Genomic DNA, 18,501 nt, shown 5'->3' with positions numbered 1-18,501 from the left:
AAGACCGGTCCATCCGTGATTATCTGGTCAGGTCCACGCCCTCCAACAACTCACCCTCCCTTCCTGGCACCCTCCCCTGCCACCACAGGAATTGCAAAACCTTCACCCATACCTCCTCCCTCACGTCCATCCAAGGCCCCAAAGGAGCCTTCCACATCCACCAAAGTTTTACCTGCACATCCACCAATATCATTTATTGTATCCGTTGCTCCCAATGTGGTCTCCTCTACATTGGGGAGACTGGACGCCTCCTAGCAGAGCGCTTTAGGGAACATCTCCGGGACACCCGCACCAAATCAACCAAACCGCCCCGTGGCCCAACATTTCAACTCCCACTCCCACTCTGCCGTGGACATGGAGGTCCTGGGCCTCCTTCACCACCGTTCCCTCACCACCCAACGCCTGGAGGAAGGACGCCTCATCTCCTGCCTCAGAACACTTCAACCCCAGGGCATCAATGTGGATTTCACCAGTTTCCTCATTTCTCCTTCCTCCACCTCACCCCAGCTCCAGCTTTCCAGCTCAGCACTGCCCTCATGACCTGTCCTACCTGTCTATCTTCTTTTCCACCTATCCACTCCACCCTCCTCTCTGACCTATCACCTCCATCCCCACCCCCATTCACCTCTTGTACTCTTTGCTACTTTCTCCCCACCCCCACCCCCCTCTCATTAATCTCTCCACCCTGCAGGCACTCTGCCTCTATTCCTGATGAAGGGCTTTTGCCCGAAACATTGATTTTCCTGCTCCTCGGATGCTGCCTGACCTGCTGTGCTTTTCCAGCACCACTCTAGTCTAGACACATGTTAGCAAGTCATGTTTAAGATGTATAAAATTTTGGTTAGGCCACATTTGGAGTATTGTGTACAGTTCTGTGCCGCATACCTTAGAAAGGGAATGTGGAGGCTTTGGAGAGTGTTCAAAAGAGGTTTACCAAATGTTGCATCAATTGGAGGGTTTTAGGTATAAGGAGAGGCTGGATAAACTTGGATTGTTTTCCCAGACTGTTGACCAGGGGTGACCTGATAGAAGTATATAAAATTACGAGAGGCAAAATAGGATGGATAGTCAGAATATTTTTCCCAAGGTGGAAAGATCAAATACTCTGGGACATAGGTATAAGATGAGAGGGGTGGAAGTTTAATGGAGATGTGTGAGGTAATGTTTTCCCAAAGTGAGCGGTAGGTGCCTGGAAAGTGCTGCCAGTAGAGGTGATCGAAGCAGATGTGTTAGCAATGTTTAAGAAGCATTTAGACAGGCACATAAACAGGCAGGGAATAGAGGATATGGACTGTGTGCAGGCTGATGGGACTAGTTATGCATGGCATCATGGTCAGCACAGACATGCGGGCCAAAGGGCCTGTATTATGTACAGTGAAACACAGCAGTATTGATGGTATGAGTGGGCGGAGCTTGCTACCAATTGTTCAGAATGATAACAACTTAACCATCAAGCTGCATTATGTTTTGAGTCCAAACACCGTAATGACAAGGCACCAGCAAAAAAAGTAATTAAATGAAATAAATGCTACACTAGATTGAAGGAAATCCTTCTCTTGTGCCCAAAGATCTGTGGGTAGAGAATCGACCAGTCCAGGCACTTGAATATCCGTAGCAGAAATGTTCGGCTCTGATTGGACAGCATCTTCAAAGTGAGGGACAGCCATGATGGCAATGACACAGTTACAAGGTCCAGCCAATCAGATAGTCCAGGACCAATTCACATTCCGATTGGGTGTGTACCATTTGATAGTTGCAAAAGAGTGAATGTTTGGTCGGGTTGTTGAAGGTCATGTGATGAGTGTTGTATAACGCACATGGCCTTAAAGTGTTAACTTGGAAGCTCTGGATTGGCTCTACCTATTGTTTGTTCGTCCCTTCTAAGCAGTTGATTAAGGATATCAGTGCTACAGTCTACAGCTGTGTAGCACAGATCTGGTCATTAGTCCTTCGAAGAATACAATGTCTTTTACCTAATGTTAATCTAGTTTACCAGGGTCGACCTAGGCTAGTCTAACTTATTGTCCTAGTAAGTCCCACATACTGAAATTCTACGAAGAGTTGGTGGCAGCAAAATTACTCAAAGATCCCATCACAACCAGTTGGCAGCTGCAGGCCCCTCTTCCATCAATGAAGTTCCCAGGAATACCCAACCAGACTTCAAATGAGGGTTCAGTGCTACATTGGGATGCTGATGAGTCTGAAGCATAAAGGTTAAGTATCAATTAACTTATTCCTCTTGATTTTCTTACAGAGAATTAGAATGGATCAGTATCTGATTTTGTCTGATCAGTATTAACATTCAGCAGAATTTGTGCCTGCATTATGGGCTACTTCTGTACCTTGTAGATGAATTCCTGCTGTGACCATGATCAGGATACCCTTACATATGTGTTCTTTTATTCTTAATTGCACTGGTGTTGTTTGGTTTTGATGCACAGAGCACTCAACTCCCGCAATATTGAACATTCCAGGAGTGTTTTCAATTTTAATGTACAGTAAATTTTGTATTATCTGGCACGCTCTAACAACTGGAATTCTCTATTAACTGGAATCTCTGATATCTTGAAATGAAATCAAACACTGTAACATCCAATGTTCAAATAATGCATTATTTTTTAAAAAAGATTGAAAATCTGCAAAACCTGTCCTTAGGCATAATGTTGAAAATTATTAAACAATTGGATCAGTTTGGTTTATTGTGCCTAAACTAAGATATACTGCTTGGAGCAACTGTCAGCAAAACTGACAGCTCAATTTTTATTTTTAAAGTTGGCCTGATGTTCGAGGTATCAGTGTGAAACAGTTGTGGTGATTTAACTGTGATTCCCCCGCTGTGCTGTTAGCTTTGACTCTCCTCTCCCCTCATCCCCTTCAAAATAGAGCAGTACCTTATCTTGTATAACTCCTTGTTTTCTTTTGATGAACTAGCAACACCCATTCACCAATCATGCTGGATAACAAGGGTTTTACTGCAAGGAAATCGTATCTTACAAACTTGATTGAGTTTTTTGAGGAAGTAACCAAGAAGATTGATGAGGGAAGAGTGGAGGGCATCGTTTACTTGGACTTTAATAAAGCCTATGACAAGGTTTGCATGGTAGACTAATTAGTAAAGTTAGGTCACATGGGTTTCAGGAAGAGCTTGACAATTGGATACAAAATTGGCTTAATGGCAGGAAAACAGCAAACAGTGGTGGAGGGTTGCTTTTTGGACTGGAGGCCTGTTACCAACGGTGTTCCACAAGGATTGGTGCTGGGTCCATTTGTATAAATGGTTTAGGTGAGGATATAGAAGGCGTGGTTAGTGAGTTTGCGGATGACCCCAAAAGCGGCATATAAAGGACTGTGAAGAAGGCTATGTAAGATGACAAAGACATCTTGATCAATGGGTCAATAAGCTGAGAAGTGGCAGATAGAGTTTAATTTGGATAAGTGCAAGTTATTGCATATTCATAAAACCAACAACGGTTGGACTTATACAATTAAAAGTAGTGCCTTTAGTAGTGCTATACAAAAGAGAGAACTAGGGGTTCAGGCACATAATTCTTGGAAATTTGCATCACAAGTAGACAGGGTGGTTAAAACAGCATACAGCAATCAGCATGCTTGCCATCATTGCTCAGATGTATGTTGGAATGCCATGTTGAAGTTGTACAGGATATTGGTGAAGCCTCTTCTGGAGTACTGTGTGCAGTTCTGGTCACCCTGTTAAAGAAAAGATATTAATAAACTGGAGAAGGTTCAGAAGTGATTTACCAAGATGTTGTTGGGAATGGGTGCTAAGGGCAGGCTGGATAGACAGACTTTTTTCAATGGAGCATAGAGGTTGAGGCGTAATCTTTTAGAGGTTGATAAAATCATAGGGGCATAGATACGGTGAATAGCAAAGGTCTTTTCCTTAAGGTGGGGTTTTTGAAGTCTAGGGTGCTTACTTTTAAGATGAGAGAAAGATTTGAAAAGGACATGAGGGGCAACTTTTTACATAGAATGGTTTGTATGTGGAATGAACTTCCAGAGTGGTAGATGGAGGTAGAGTTACAATGTTTAAAAGACATTTGGATAAGTTCATGAATAGGAAAGGTTTGGAGGGAGATGGGCCAAGCGCAAGCAGATGGCACTAGTTTAGTTTGGGATTATCGGTCGGCATGGACTGCTTTACTGAAGGGTCTGTTTCCGTGCCTATGTCTGTATGTCTGTATGACTGTATGACTATGACTCTAAGTAGTATTTGTTTAAGAAAGGAAAAGTAGTTTGGATGTGCAGGAGTGGTTATAACTGGCTTGTGACAGCATTTCCATGTATTGTGGAGCTCTAGGGTGTTTTTCCTCAAGATTTCAGTGCCTGTGAAGATCAGAGTGGGAAATGAAGGGACCTACTACTTGTATATTATGTTTCACAACCGGTGTGACACAATTAGCCAAATTGGCTGCGCTCTTGAAGTAAAATTCTACACAATGAAATTTCACTCCTTTAAATAAGAGATGGTGTGTGGCCAAAAATAAAGAAAGTTCTTTACATTTTCCCACCAACACATGAAAGAAATAATTGGGAGTCAGAGAGCCAGAAGGCAGTAATTAAAATGATGGTGTGTTATTTTCCCATTGCTGGGATTACGAGTTATGATAGTTAAAGTTCCTGAGGGTTTTTATTTTATCCCCAGCTATTTCCCTCCTGAATTGATGTGCCACACCTTCATTCGTTATTGTTTATTCCTGTAAAGGTGAACTCTCATCTCTTAATGCTGAGGCTAATGAGAGATGTACTAATTTAATTCAAAATATTCAATTGCAGCTCATGCAGGGGTGTGCATGGCAATGTGATGATGTAACCGTCTGAATTCTGACAAGGTAGTTTTTAATCAAAAGTGATTTATGGGTATAATATTACAAAATGATAACATGTGAAAGAGAGACCTATTTTGTAACTGTCTAACTATTTAATCAATTACTAAATTTGCTTTTCCTCTGTATATCTTCTGAGTTGGGTTCTTTATGTACCTAGAATGCCAGACATTGTCAAAATGATTGTGTTTTAATGGGGGGGTTAGGGTAATGGCTGTGCAATTATGACAGTTAAAGGAAGTGCTACATGGACACTTGAAAGCTTCCCTCAACTTAACTTGAATTTGAGAAGAAGTTTAGACTAGAATGGGGATTTAGAACAATGAATGGGGATCTTATAGAAAACTACAAGGTTTGAACAGCACTACACAGGTAAACACAGGAAGGATGTTCCCAGTGACCGGTGAGTCCAGAAACTGGCACCACAGTTTAAGGATGCAGGGTAGGTCATTTACGATTGAGATGAGGAGAAATTTCTTCACCAGAGAGTGGTGAGCCTATGGAATTCTTTGCTATGGAAAACAGTTGAGGTCAAAACTTTGAATGTTGTCAAGAAGGAGATAGATGTAGTTCTTCAGTGTAAAGGGATAAAAGGGTATGGGGCGAAAAGCTGGAGCAGGACTCTAAATTGGATGGTCAGCTGTGATCATATTGAATGTCTGAATGGGCTAGTCTTGCTCCTATTTCCCATCTTACTATTGGCAGAACCGAACCATAAAAATGGTGCAGTCTCTCTTGAAAGGGAACAAATATCAGAGGCACAATGAAAATGTAAGGGGAGGAAATAAGTGTAAAAGCCAAATGTCTCTGGTATCCTGCCCTGTTTCGAGGCCCACTTCAGAGGTTTCAATACAGAATCAATGCTGACCTAGCAGTGTATATCTGGAGGAGTGAGGCAGTGCTAAAGGTGTCATCATTCAGATAGGATCAGGTAGTACCATGTCAAAGGACTCCTGACCAATCTTCCAACATGACTTTAAATGGAACCATCTGGGTATGACCTGGCTCCTGTGTTATGAAGGATGGGTCTAGCCTCATTACAGGAGAAAGTGAGGACTGCAGATGCTGGAGATCAGAGCTGAAGGAGAATCGACATTTCGGGCATGAGCCCTTCTTCAGAATTCAGAATGCCCGAAACATCAATTCTCCAGCTCCTCGGATGCTGCCTGACCTGCTGCGCTTTTCCAGCAACACATTTTCAGCTCGAGCCTCATTACAGCAGAACACCTCAAGTCGTTGGACCATCCTGTATCACCTGTACTTTAAGGAAAAATTTGCAAAAGAAAACCCCTTTAACCGCAAGTCCATTAGGCATGGTCAGCACATAGCGCCCTTGAGACCCTGCGGATAAAGGAAAGGGTGGATCCTATCGTGTGGTTCCCTGAGCAGGTTATCAAATTTGGCAAAAATGCCCCATCACCAGAAATTTCCAGTGAACCATTTGGATAAGTACATGAACAGGAAAGGTTTGGAGGGATATGTGCCAGGAACAGGTGGTGAGACTAATTTAGTTTGGAATTATGTTCGGCGTGGACTGGTTGGACCGAAGGGTTTGTTTCTGTCTGTCTGACACTATGACTGTCTGTGACTCTCAGCATCAAGGTGTAGCTTGGCAGGCAGTGAGAAGGATGCTACCCGTCAGATCCTTTAGGATGCCTGGTCTCTGTATGCCAATGCACGCTGCCCTCAAAGTGGCTGTGCGGACTGTCATACATCTCCTGCTGGAATGTGTCTTTATCATGAAGGTCTGGAGAGAGATGCATTGGTTTTTGTTGAGGTTCGTCCCAAGCAGCTCTTTGACGCAGGACTCTGTGCTGTATTAGCTGTTTCCTGGGACACACACCAAGACAAACATCAACTGGACCTGGAGGACCATCAACTCAGTAAAAGACACTCTTTTGGTCTGCCCGAAACCAGTTGGTCTTCCAGAGCAAAGAGTTGACCTCGACCAAATGTTGCAGATTGGCACATTCCAAGGTCCAGGACTATGTGCTGAGGGAAGCATTAAAGCTTGGAGCAGCTGCCGCTAAGGCGCAGTGGGAAAGACCACCATCTTATGGTCTTTTGGCCAAAATATAACAGGGGGTCCGTTTAGATATCAGACCCTCTGGTGCCTCAAAATGAATGTAAATAGTTTCCTGTATGAGTTGAAAATGTTTGCAGGGAAATCCTGAGGAACGTCATATTGCAACGTGTCTGTTTTTTCCACAGCAAAGACTGTACTGAATTGTTTTAGCACCTTGTGTGTGTACATAGAATCCCTATAGTGTGGAAGCAGGCCATTTGCCCCATTGAATCCACACTGACTCTCCCCAAACATCACCCCACCCGGGCTGACCCTATCCCTGTAACTCTGCATTTCACATGGCCAGTCCACCTAACCTGCACAACCCTGGACACAATGGAACAATTCACCATTGCCCATCCATTGCCCATCCTGTACATTTTTGGACTTGGGGAAAAAAAATGGAGCACCTGGAGGAAACCCACATAGACACAGGGAGAATGTGTGGACAGCCGCTCAAGGGGGGATTTGAACACAGATCCCTGGCGCTGTGAGGCAGCAGTGCTAACCACTGAGCCACCATGCCAACCTAAGGTAAAGAAACATAAAAATACTTTTTTTTAATGAACAAAGTATATTTTTATAATAACAAGATTGGTTATTATCACAATGATATTTGTGGGAGCTTCCTGTGAGAATGTGACTGCTGTGTTTCCTACATTGCAACAGTGGTTACACTTGTAAAGTAATTCATTCGCTGTAAAGTGCTATCGAAGATCCTGGAATCATGAATGACGTTCATTTTCACAGGGCAGGTAGAGCCTCTGTCTAACCTGGCAACTGTATGAAAGATGTGATCAGCTCTGACAGGGCAGCGCTCCAGGAAAGAGTTAACCTTGATTTTTAAGTTCTCGACCCTGAGCTGCCGACTGAGACCATTAACAGCAACAAAATGCCCCAAGTGGTGGGGGGAATGGGGGGTGAAAGAGGGGCAGTGGAAGAGTGGTGTTGGAGAGGAGGGTAAATGGGAGAGGGATAGGGCAGAGAGGGTGGCTCGCTTGTGGCAGTGGGAGGCAACTTTACGTTATCCTCTTTCGCTGTGTAGTGATGGCTAATCTCTTCTTGCTACAATGTACCTTTTGTGGAATCACTTTATTTGCAAACCATTTTAAGCACACGCGTCCACGCAGTGATTGTATTGATGAGGGTTTTTTTTTTCCTGTTTGTAATTGTGTGGGGCTAGGTTGCAACTAATTCTGAAGTCTTGGCAATTTCACTTCAACACGCCTGGCTGGTTAGTTTTCTGAAGAAGGCATTTTTTTTTGTCGTTGAGGTGGTGATAGGAGCGAGATAAAGAGCAGCGATTCCCCCGTCGCTGGTGCTTTCAACCAGCTGCATCGGAATATTTACACATTCGTCAGTTTCCATCGGCACTGTTTCCAAGCCTTCTCCCCGCCCCCCCATGGGATCTCGAACAACAAATCACAACGTTTTTAGATCAGCAAGAGAGATGGGAGTTAACGTGCATCTTAATATTAAAGATGGTGCAAAACCTACCAGAGGCGTTAGTGCAATGCTGAAATCAACCAGGGAACGGTACAGCAGCAATACCTTGGCTGTGTCTCAGTGAGACTCTGGATGTAGCTGCCTCGGAAGATAACCCTGAGATGTGCACCTATACAGTTCCATCTTTGATTTTTTCCGTTTGCATCTTTAACTCTCAGAAGAAAGCCCCGTTTGATCTGGCTCTGTCGTGGTGCTGCAGTGATTTTCCTTTGGAATCCAAAACGATCTTGGAGCCGTTCGACCCCTTTGCACTGTCCTTTTGGATGTGTCATTCGTCACTCAAGGTGACAAGAGGGGAAGAGGGACATTAAGGTGAATTCCTGGGATGGTGTAGCCCTTCCGTCTTACAGTGGAGACAGCAGAGGGGAGAGGATGCTGAGCACTGTGCAGCCAACCTCCTTCAAGAGCTGTAGTTGTCCACAGTCGAAGTTGGACAAAATTGATTGATGAACAACCTCCACACACACAAGTGGAATGGGCTGCACTTCCAGCATCATTCTGTTTAAAGGTTTGAGGACAATTGTCGAAAAGAACTGCGTTTATATCTGCAAACAGCAGATTGAATCAGCATCTCTGGACAATGCAGTGCAGAATGTGGCTACTGAGGAGTCAAGGAAATCAGTCTATTCAGCTCTGGTAAAAGCACCTTTCTTTTTACTGAATGTGCTAAAAACGCAATTTCTTTTTGTTTTCCTTGCCTGCTAACTGATGGCTTTACTGCTGCATGATGGAATATACCAATTCATTCAAATTTCTTTTCATGTTGTGCAAATCAATCAATCAATCATTTTAGCATAACCCACATCAAAGAATTTGAATCGAATATTCCAACTGGTAATGCAACCTGGTTATCAAAAGTAATACAGCATAGAATGGAGCCATTTGCCCATCTTGCCTGGGTCAACCCTAAGGTAAAGCTGTTTAATGAATGCAAGTTGCCTGTATTTTTTTCCTCCCCGACATGGTAAGCATTTTCTCTGTGAAATATTTATCAAGTTCTCTTGTGTTGCTGTTGAATCTGCTCTCCCCCCCCCCCCCCCCCCCCCCCCCCCCACCAAACCAGGCAAATCATACAAACTTGCTTTAGAAAGAGAGTTTGTCTCGTGTTGGTGGAGTTCTTTTGCCTATCTTTGAAATCCGTGCTCTCTGTTTTACTGTTACTGCTTCTGATCTATAGTCGGGACAACCTGTGACTACTCGAGGATGGGCCGTGGTGACATGGCTTCCACAAATGGGGCATGAGGGGCTGCTCAAATCATGACCATGGCCATTCAATTCAGACTGTTGCCCGTGCACTGACCTCCTGCCCTGGGAGATCTTTGTCTGGTGGCAACACAACATTCACAGTCTGCCAGCTGAAGCACTGAATGAGTTGGTAACCTCACTGCAGTTGGTAACTGCTTCCCCAGTCGTACGAATAGTGAAAATCCTCCAGCCACTGATGCAGTTTGTCCTCACTTGCTCGATTCAGTCCCCTTGAACCTTCTTTGTTCCAAGGAGAACAACTGCAGCATCAGAGATTGGTACTGGACCCACTTGTTGGTCATTTATATAAATTATTTGGATGAGAATATAGGAGCCATGGTTATCAAGTTTGTGGATGACATCACAATTAGTGGTGTAGTAGACAGTGAAGAGGGTCATCTAAGAGGGCAAAGAGATCTTGATCAATTGGGTCAATGGGCTGAGGAGTGGCAGATGGAGTTTAATTTCGATAAATATGAAGTATTGCGTTTTGGTAAAACAACAAGGGCGTGACTTATATGATTAATGGTAGGGCCCTGGATAGTATTATAGAACAGAGTGATCTACAGGGTTCGGGGACAGAGCTCTTTGAAATTTGTGTCACAGGTGGACAGAATGGTTAGGAGAGTGTTTAGCATGCTTACCTTCAATACTCAGACCTTGGAGTTGAGCTTGGAGTTGGGACATCATATTGAGGTTGTACAGGTGAGGCCTCTGTACGCAGTTCTGGTTTCCCTGTTATAGGAAGGATATTATTAAGCTGGAGAGGGTTAAGAAACAATTAACCAGGATGTTGCCGAGAATGGAGGATCTGAGTTATAATAATAGGCTGGGTAGGCTGGGAATTATTTTCATTGGAGCGGAGGAGGTTGAGGGGTGACCTTACAGAGGTTTATAAAACCAGCAAAGGTCTTTTCCCTCAGGTAGAGATGTTCGAAACTAGGGAGCATATTCTTAAGGTGAGAGGAGGAAGATTTAAAGAGGATGAGGGCAGCCTTTTCACACAGAGGATGGTTCATGTGTGGAATGAATCTCCAGAAGAAGTGATGGATGCAAGTGTAACTACAAAAGACGTTTGGATAAGTACATGGATATGAAAGGTTTGGATGAATATAGGCCAAACACAGGCAGATGGAACTAGTTCAGTTTGGGAACATGGTCGGCATGGACAAGTTGGACCGAAGGGTCTGTTTCTATGCTATGACACTATCTCCAGTCTTAGCACAAACTAAATTCCCTCTTTCCCTGGTGCTACCCAAGTAAATCTCCTCTGCACCCTCTCTAATGTCGTTTGAAATTCAAGCCCAGAAGTGAATACAGTACTCCAGATGAAGTCAAATAATGGTTCATAAAGATTTAGCATAACCCCTACTTTTGAACACCATTCCTTTCAAGCCAAGGCTCCCATATTCCTTCGTGAAGTAGCATTTTCAACTTGTTCTGCCATCTTCAGGTCAATCCCTGACAACACACCTTTTGAAAGGGGGAAGAAGATGATAGCGCATTGGTAATGTCATTGGTCCAGTAATCCAGAGTCCTGAAGAAGGGTAGTGTCCGAAACATTGACTCTCTTGCTCCTTCTATGCTGCCTGACCAGCGCCACACTTTATCAATTAGTAATCCAGAAGCCCAGGCTAATAGGCCAGGAACATCATTTCAACTTCCACCATGGCAGCTGGTGGAATTTAAATTGAATTAATAAATCTGGAATTGAAGGTTAGTCTCAGTAACGGTAACCATGCCAACTGCCATTGATTAATGCAGAAACCCATCTGGTTCACTAGCATTCTTCTGGAAAGAAAGTCTGCCATCCTTACACATTTTGGCCTCTGTATGACTCCAAACCTATAGCAATGTGATTGATTCGTAACTAAGCTCTGCTATGAGAAAGGTTCCTGAAGAAGGACTCATGCTCAAAACGTCGATTCTCCTGTTCCTTGGATGCTGCCTGACCTGCTGCGCTTTTCCAGCAACACATTTTCAGCTCTAAGCTCTGCTATGGCCTCACATGCCATTCAATTGAAGATAATTAAAATTGACCAATAAACCATTCCATGAAAATATCCCAAAGAAAACAATTGTGTCAAATTTCTGATTGTCTCCCCAACCAAAACGATTCCTGTTTCTCTTCATTAAATCTTATCTGCCATGTGTCTGCCCATTTTATTTGTCCATATCCTCCTAAAATCTGTTACTATTGACTTCATTATTTCCTACAGTGGTGAGGTTTTTCTATTGTTTGCCAAATTTGAAATTATGCTCTGCATTCCTTGGTCCAGTTCAGTAATAAACATTAATATGTTTCTAATGCCAATCCCTCTGGGAGGACCTTGATATAATTCTCTGCTGTCTGAATTATATTAAGGAAAATAGATGTTAAGGGAATAAAAAATATCCAGGAATTACATAAATCCAGTATATTCTATTGCATTGGCATTTCTTTCTTTTTGACACATTTTACTAGTAATTGAAAATAATTCCTATGTTAGATTTGGTCAGGTTACGTATCCCCTACTTTACAATTACACAGGTGGTATAGCAGATCATTCATTTGCTTGGAGCTATTCCCATCTGTTTTCCTGGTATGCCATACTGGCCTGTCTTGTACTGTGCTTAAAGCATCCATTGTAGCCCATCTGCAGCCACTCTGTGACTTACAGTATCTAACCATAACCTAGGTTGACTCTCTTTCCACTACCCTTGAGAAGAGAATTCCAGAGCATTTACATCTCTGATGAAGAGCCGGAAATACTGAGAGTTTCTTTTATTCATGTCACTTTTCTGAGTTTTTTTCAACTAATCTAAAAAAGGTTTGCATTTTTATATCATGCTGCATGACCATGTGATATGCTTTGCAGCCAATGACCTTAATTGTGGGATGAAGGATCAAAGTGCATCTTGCACCTTGGAATTGACCCCAAATGAGGAATCACATCTTTGGGGAAGATGTTTGAAAACAGTTGTTTCAGCAAATGCACATGAGTTTCTCTCTTGTTTGTGATATGTTAGATTCCAGGATATCTGGTGAAAAATCACAGATCAGTTGTGAAACTGAACAAGTAACAAGTCACCTGTGAATGGCACATTGGAGTTGCTTGTCAGCTTGTTAATGTTCACTTAGGTCTCTGAAGAGCTGGTTGATTACAAGTGGAGGATATTATTAAGATTTCATTTGAGACTTAAGACAGAAACCGACCAATTTGGCCTTACCAGTCTACACCAGTGTTAATGCTGTAAGTGAGTCTCCTCCTATAAATGTACCATTAACAACTCTATTACCTTCTCTTTCATATGCTTGTCTAGTTTGTTAGATAACAATATTTTATGAATAGGTAGTATTTATTTTCCATACCTGGGATGGCATGGTGGCTCAGTGGTTAGCACTGCTAACCTCAAAGCACTGGACATCTGGGTTTGATTCCAGCCTCATGCATATATATGTGTGGAGATTCTCCCTGTGTCTGTGTGGATTTCCTCCATATGCTCTGGTTTCATCCCAAAGTCTGAAGATTTGCAGGTTAGGTGGATTGGCCATGGGAAATGCAGAATTATAGAGATGGGGTGGGTCTGGGTGAGATGCTCTTCACAGGATCAGTGTGGACTTGATGGGCCAAATGGTCTGTTTCCACACTGTAGGGATTCTATGAAAAATGCCCAAAAGGGCAGTTAAGAGAGACATGTAGGCCCGGTAAGGAAGACTGATCTTCCAACCTAAAATATATTAGTGTACTGATTTTGTTTAACTATCAACAGTTGTGACATGACCACCATTCAGCAAACCTTTATTTGTATTGAATATACATTTCACTAGCTGCCATAGTGGGATTTGAACCACTGCTGCCACAATGTTAACCGGTCTAGTGACATGACCACTACATCACATACAGGGAGTACTATGAGCATTTCATATCAGTAGTGTTGTTTTACTCATATCAGAAACCACATCATAGTGACAGTCAGTTGATAAAAATTGTTATAGCAGCACTGGAAATTGTGAGGATTTTTCCCGTCACTAATCTGTGGGGCGGCATGATGGCTCAGTGGTTAGCATTGTTGCCTCACAGCACCAGCTACCCAGATTCAATTCCATCCTCAGACAACTGTCTGTGTGGAGTTTGCACATTCTCCCCATGTCTGCGTGGGTTTCCTCCAGGTGCTCTGTTTTCTCCAACAGACAACAGATTTGCAAGTCAGGTGAATTGGCCATGCTAAATTGCCCATAGTGTTAGGTGAATTAGTTAGAGGGAAATGTCTCTGGGTGGGTTACTCTTTGGAGGGTTGGTGTGGACTAGTTGGGCCGAAGGGCCTGTTTCCACACTGTAGGTAACCTAATCTAATCATCTACATGAGTTCCAAACGAAAGTTTACAACCAGCTGACCAGAATGAAAGTGATCCAATCAGATCAGAAGTTCAGCAACTGGATCCTTGACTTCCTGATCTGCAATCACTAAGGATAGGCACAATACCTCCTCCACAATAATCCTCAATACCGGTGCCCAGCAAGACTGCATACTCTGCCTCTTACTATACTCCTTATACACTCACAACTATGTGGCTAAATTTAGCTCCAACACAATTTACAAATTTGCTGATGACCCCACCGAAGTGGGTCAGATCTCAAACAATGACAAGACACAGAGTTCAAGAAGGAGATAGACAGCTTAATGAGATGGTGTAAAGACAATAATCTCTCCCTCAATGTCAGCAAAATGAAGGAGCTGGTCATCAACTTCAGGAAGTGGAGTGGAGGACATGCCCCAGTCTGTATCAGTGGTGCTGAGGTGGAGGTGGTAGAGAACTTCTAGGATTAAATATCACCAATGATCCATCCTAGTCCATGTCGACACTGCAGTCAAGAAAACACATCAACACTTATACTTCCTCAGAAGGCTAAGGAAATTCAGCATGTCCACAATTACTCTTACCAGTGTTTATAGATGCACTACAGAAAGCATCCTATCCAGATGCGTTACAGGTTGGTATGGCAACTGCTTTGCCTAAGACCACAAGAAATCACTGAGTTGTGAACACAGCCCAGTCAATCACAAAAACCAGTCTTCCTTCCATTGACAGAGTCTCCACTTCCCATTGCCTCAGGAAAGCAGGTAATATCATGAAATACTCCTCCCAACCCAGTTATGCTCTCTTCCACCCTCTTTCATTGGGCAGAAGACATAGCAGTTTGAAAACACATACCAACAAGTTTAAGAACAGCTTCTTCCCCACTGTTATCAGACTTATGAATAGACCTCTCATATATTAGATGTTTCTTTGCATCTTCTCTGTAGCTGTAACACTATATTCTGCATTGCGTTATATTATTCTGATGTACTTATGTAACGTATGCTTTCAAAACAACTTTTTGTTTAGATAAGGGCTTTAAATATTAATGTACCTTTTAAAATAACATCCTAATTATTTGATTTGCCAGAATTCCCAATTCAATTCACTGTTTCCATTAGCAAAGAGGTCAAGAACAAAGGGCATGTGTTTAAAATAGTTGGGCGAAGGATTAGAATGGAGTTGAGAAGTTTTTCATTTAGCGGGATTCTGAAAGTCTCAGATTGAGACAGGAATACAGACATAAACCATCGTTGCATGAAAGAGGACACTGTATAATGCATTTAAATTAGATTAGATTCCCTACAGTGAGGAAACAGGTCCTTCAGCTCAACCAGTCCACACTGACCCTTTGAAGAGTAACCCACCCAGATCCATTTCCCTCTGACTAATGCACCTAACACTATGAGCAATTAGGCATGGCCAATTCACCTGACTTGTACATCTTTAGATTGTTGGAGGAAACCAGAGCACCCGGAGGAAACCCACGCAGACACTGGGAGAATGTGCAAACTCCACACAGACAGTCACCTGAGGCTGGAATCGAACCTGGGACCCTGGTGCTGAGAGGCAGCAGGGTTATCCACTGAGCCACCATATCACCCATCTTTTTAAAATGTTCCCCCACTAACACCTTATTTCCCAAGATTAGATTAGATTAGATTCCCTACATTTGATTGGCATAGCCTGCAGGACTACAGACCAAGAGATGAACAGTGTGATTCAGCATCAATACTGACTGGCATAGATACAATGGCTGAATAGCCTCTTCTGCGCTGTGGGTCGTCCTGTATTTCTATGTTGTCAGTTTTAGTTTAAATTCATGATTTATCATTGATTATTCACCAATTGTTGGCCAACAATGTTGATGGAGCGTTGGGTGGCACAACTTTGAAAGAAGTTTCATTTGGCAATTCAAAGGCTCTCAACATGAAGTGCAAGATTTGGAGTCCATGCTATATTGCCCTAAAGCCACAGCGTTGCTTAATACTGAGACTAGCGACTCTGCGAGAACTGGAATTTTGCATGGAGATTATAATCCTTGAGTTTTCTCTCTATTGAAAGGATCATTTGCTTCTCCCTGTTACTGACTGATGAATGTTGACCCGCTATCCTCCAATAACCCCTCTGCAGACTAAGTGATAAACTAAACACCACGAACTCAGCAAATGAGGAGGCTAGGGGTTCAGGTACGTAGTTCATTGAAAGTTGCGTCACAGGTAGACAGAGTGGGAAAGAAGGCGTTTGGCATGCTTGCCTGTATTGCTCTTGTGGTTGTACAGGATGTTGATGAGGTCATTTTTGGAATATTATGTACAGTTCTGGTCACCCTGCTGTGGGAAGGATCTTATTAAATTCAAGAGGGGGCAGAAAGAATTTACAAGGATGTTACCAGGACTGAGTAGTTTGAGACCTAAGGACGGGGTGGATCGACATTTTTTTACTGGAGTATAGGAGATTTTGAGGGGTGACCTTACAAAGGATTATAAACCATGAGGGTCAGAGATAAGGTGAAAAGCAAAGGTTTTTTTTCCCTAGGATAGGGGAATTCAAAATTCGAAGGCTTAATTTTAAGGTGAGAGGAGAAGATTTAAAAGGGACCTGAGGGGCAACGTTTTTCACAAAGAGGGTGGTTTGTATGTGGAATGAACTGCCAGAGAAAATGGTTGATGCAGGTACAGTTAGAACATTTAAAAGGCATTTGGACAAGTACATGAATAGTAAATCTTCAGAGGGATTTGGGCCAAACAGGACTAGGGAAATAGGACTAGTTCAGTTTGGGAAATCTGGTCAGCATGGACAACTTTGACCAAAGAGTCTGTTTGTTTCCATGTTGCTTGACTCTATGACTCGATTTGTATTCATTAGGTAAGGAAGTTCATTTTTTTTTAAAAAAACAACATACTGTGAAAACATTTCTCAAGTTTGAAGTTAACTTAATTTGTCATGTATTTATTTAATGGTATGAAGTGTTCAAAGGTATTTGGGTTTCTTTCATGTTCAGTGTCTACCAAGCTTTGTAAGTATTGGGAAGGGAGACTTATGTTTATATCGCACTTCTCATGAGCTCAGGGAGTCTCAAAGTGCTTTGCCAATAATTGAGTAGCTTTTGAAATGCTATCGTTAGTGTAATAGCCAAAAAATGGCAGCCAGCTGATGCAGAGCAAGAGCCCGCAAACTGTAACATGATAATCAGCAGAATATCTGTTCTCCTGACGTCAGGTGAGGGGTAAATGTTTCCCAGGCTCTGAAAACAACGGCACCCCCCGCACCACCTCCACCTCCACCCTCCATCCACTCCCCCAGCATCCCCCCCCCCCCCAACAATCACATATAAACTCAAACCTGCTGGATATTATGGATGTGGTTGCACATGTGTTTTGTGACTAAGAGCACATGAGATCATAGATTGAGGTTGAATAATAGGGCAAGTGTGTGAAATCTGCAAGGGTACTCAATTCTTTGTGGCAGAAACTAAACATGATGGATTTGGTCTTCCCACTGTTTGCCTGTAGGAAATAGCGGTGGCTCATCTAAGATTGGAGGATAACTATACAGAGGCAGGGGAGGTATTGAGTAGAAGAGAGGTACAGTGTGTGTGTGTGTGTGTGTGTGTGTCTTCAGCATAAAATGCAAACTGGCTCATTTGTGTGTTTGGGGCCCATTGAGGGCTGGCGTGTGCTGTAAATGAGGGGAAGGGAGACAACAATTAGTCCTTGGAGAGAACTCTGGAGATGGGGTTGGGAAGTGAAACCATTTTGAGAGACTATGATTGGAACAGCATTGATCATTCTACCTGAACAACATCTCCAAGTCCTTGACACAAACTGTCATTAGAAAAGCCGTGATGCCTGACTGACCCCAGTGAGATTCCAGACAAGTGTTTCCACCTTCTCTTTCCTGACACAGTGCTGCCCTTTATCGACTTTCAGCCAAATCCTTTGACACAGTCTGATTGTTGCTGTCTATCCCATGAGCGTGCATCTTGTGAATCATCCTGTTGTGTGTAAACAGTATCAGATGCTTTTCTGAAGTCCAGGTAAATAACAGCTGCTGCCTCGCCCTTATTAACTTCAGAGTTTTACAGCAGGAAGTCATTATGTCTTCTGTCTCTGTCCATTGTTGTGGAGAGGCCAGGGCATCCTCCAAACATCCCCTTTGTTCTTTTGATGGTGCTGTTAAAGTTATGTCCTCCAGTTACCACCTTGTTGATCAGTGACAATATGCTTATCTATCAGATTTAACTTCTTCATAAGCATGGATAATTTAAAAATCTCAATTAGATCTTCCTGTTTAATGCAAGAATATTCTAGATATGCGGTGGGAGGTGTGGGAGATTAGCTGCTGGGGCTACCTGGGTTTGAGTTTGGGACAAAAAAAATGATGTGGAGGGGTACAAGCTCACTAAAAGGTTTAGGGAAAATAGACAAAGACAAGTTGTTAGTAATAGCTGATGGTCAAAGTACCATGGGACACGGATTTAAGATTTTGGGTAAGAG

General features: G+C 42.9%; 1 protein-coding gene across 13 annotated transcripts in view; it reads left to right on the top strand.

Annotated features, from left to right (window-relative positions):
- LOC140481586 (dedicator of cytokinesis protein 9-like) overlaps positions 1-18,501 on the top strand; it is a 342,162-nt gene that overhangs the window by 79,978 nt on the left and 243,683 nt on the right. For 9 of the 13 annotated variants that reach the window (XM_072578031.1, XM_072578033.1, XM_072578025.1 and 6 more), the window contains exon 1: positions 8,651-9,051. The exons of the other annotated variants lie outside the window; for them this stretch is intronic. In XM_072578031.1, the coding sequence (XP_072434132.1) occupies positions 8,890-9,051 (162 nt within the window). In that variant the 5' untranslated portion in view covers positions 8,651-8,889. Of the gene's footprint in view, positions 1-8,650; positions 9,052-18,501 lie in introns of those variants that run through there. 13 annotated transcript variants of the gene reach the window in all.

Source organism: Chiloscyllium punctatum, chromosome 9 (genome assembly GCF_047496795.1).
Source record: "Chiloscyllium punctatum isolate Juve2018m chromosome 9, sChiPun1.3, whole genome shotgun sequence".
Classification (NCBI taxonomy): Eukaryota; Metazoa; Chordata; class Chondrichthyes; order Orectolobiformes; family Hemiscylliidae; genus Chiloscyllium; species Chiloscyllium punctatum.
Note: the sequence above shows the minus strand (reverse complement) of the source record. Positions and strands in the feature narration are given on the sequence as shown.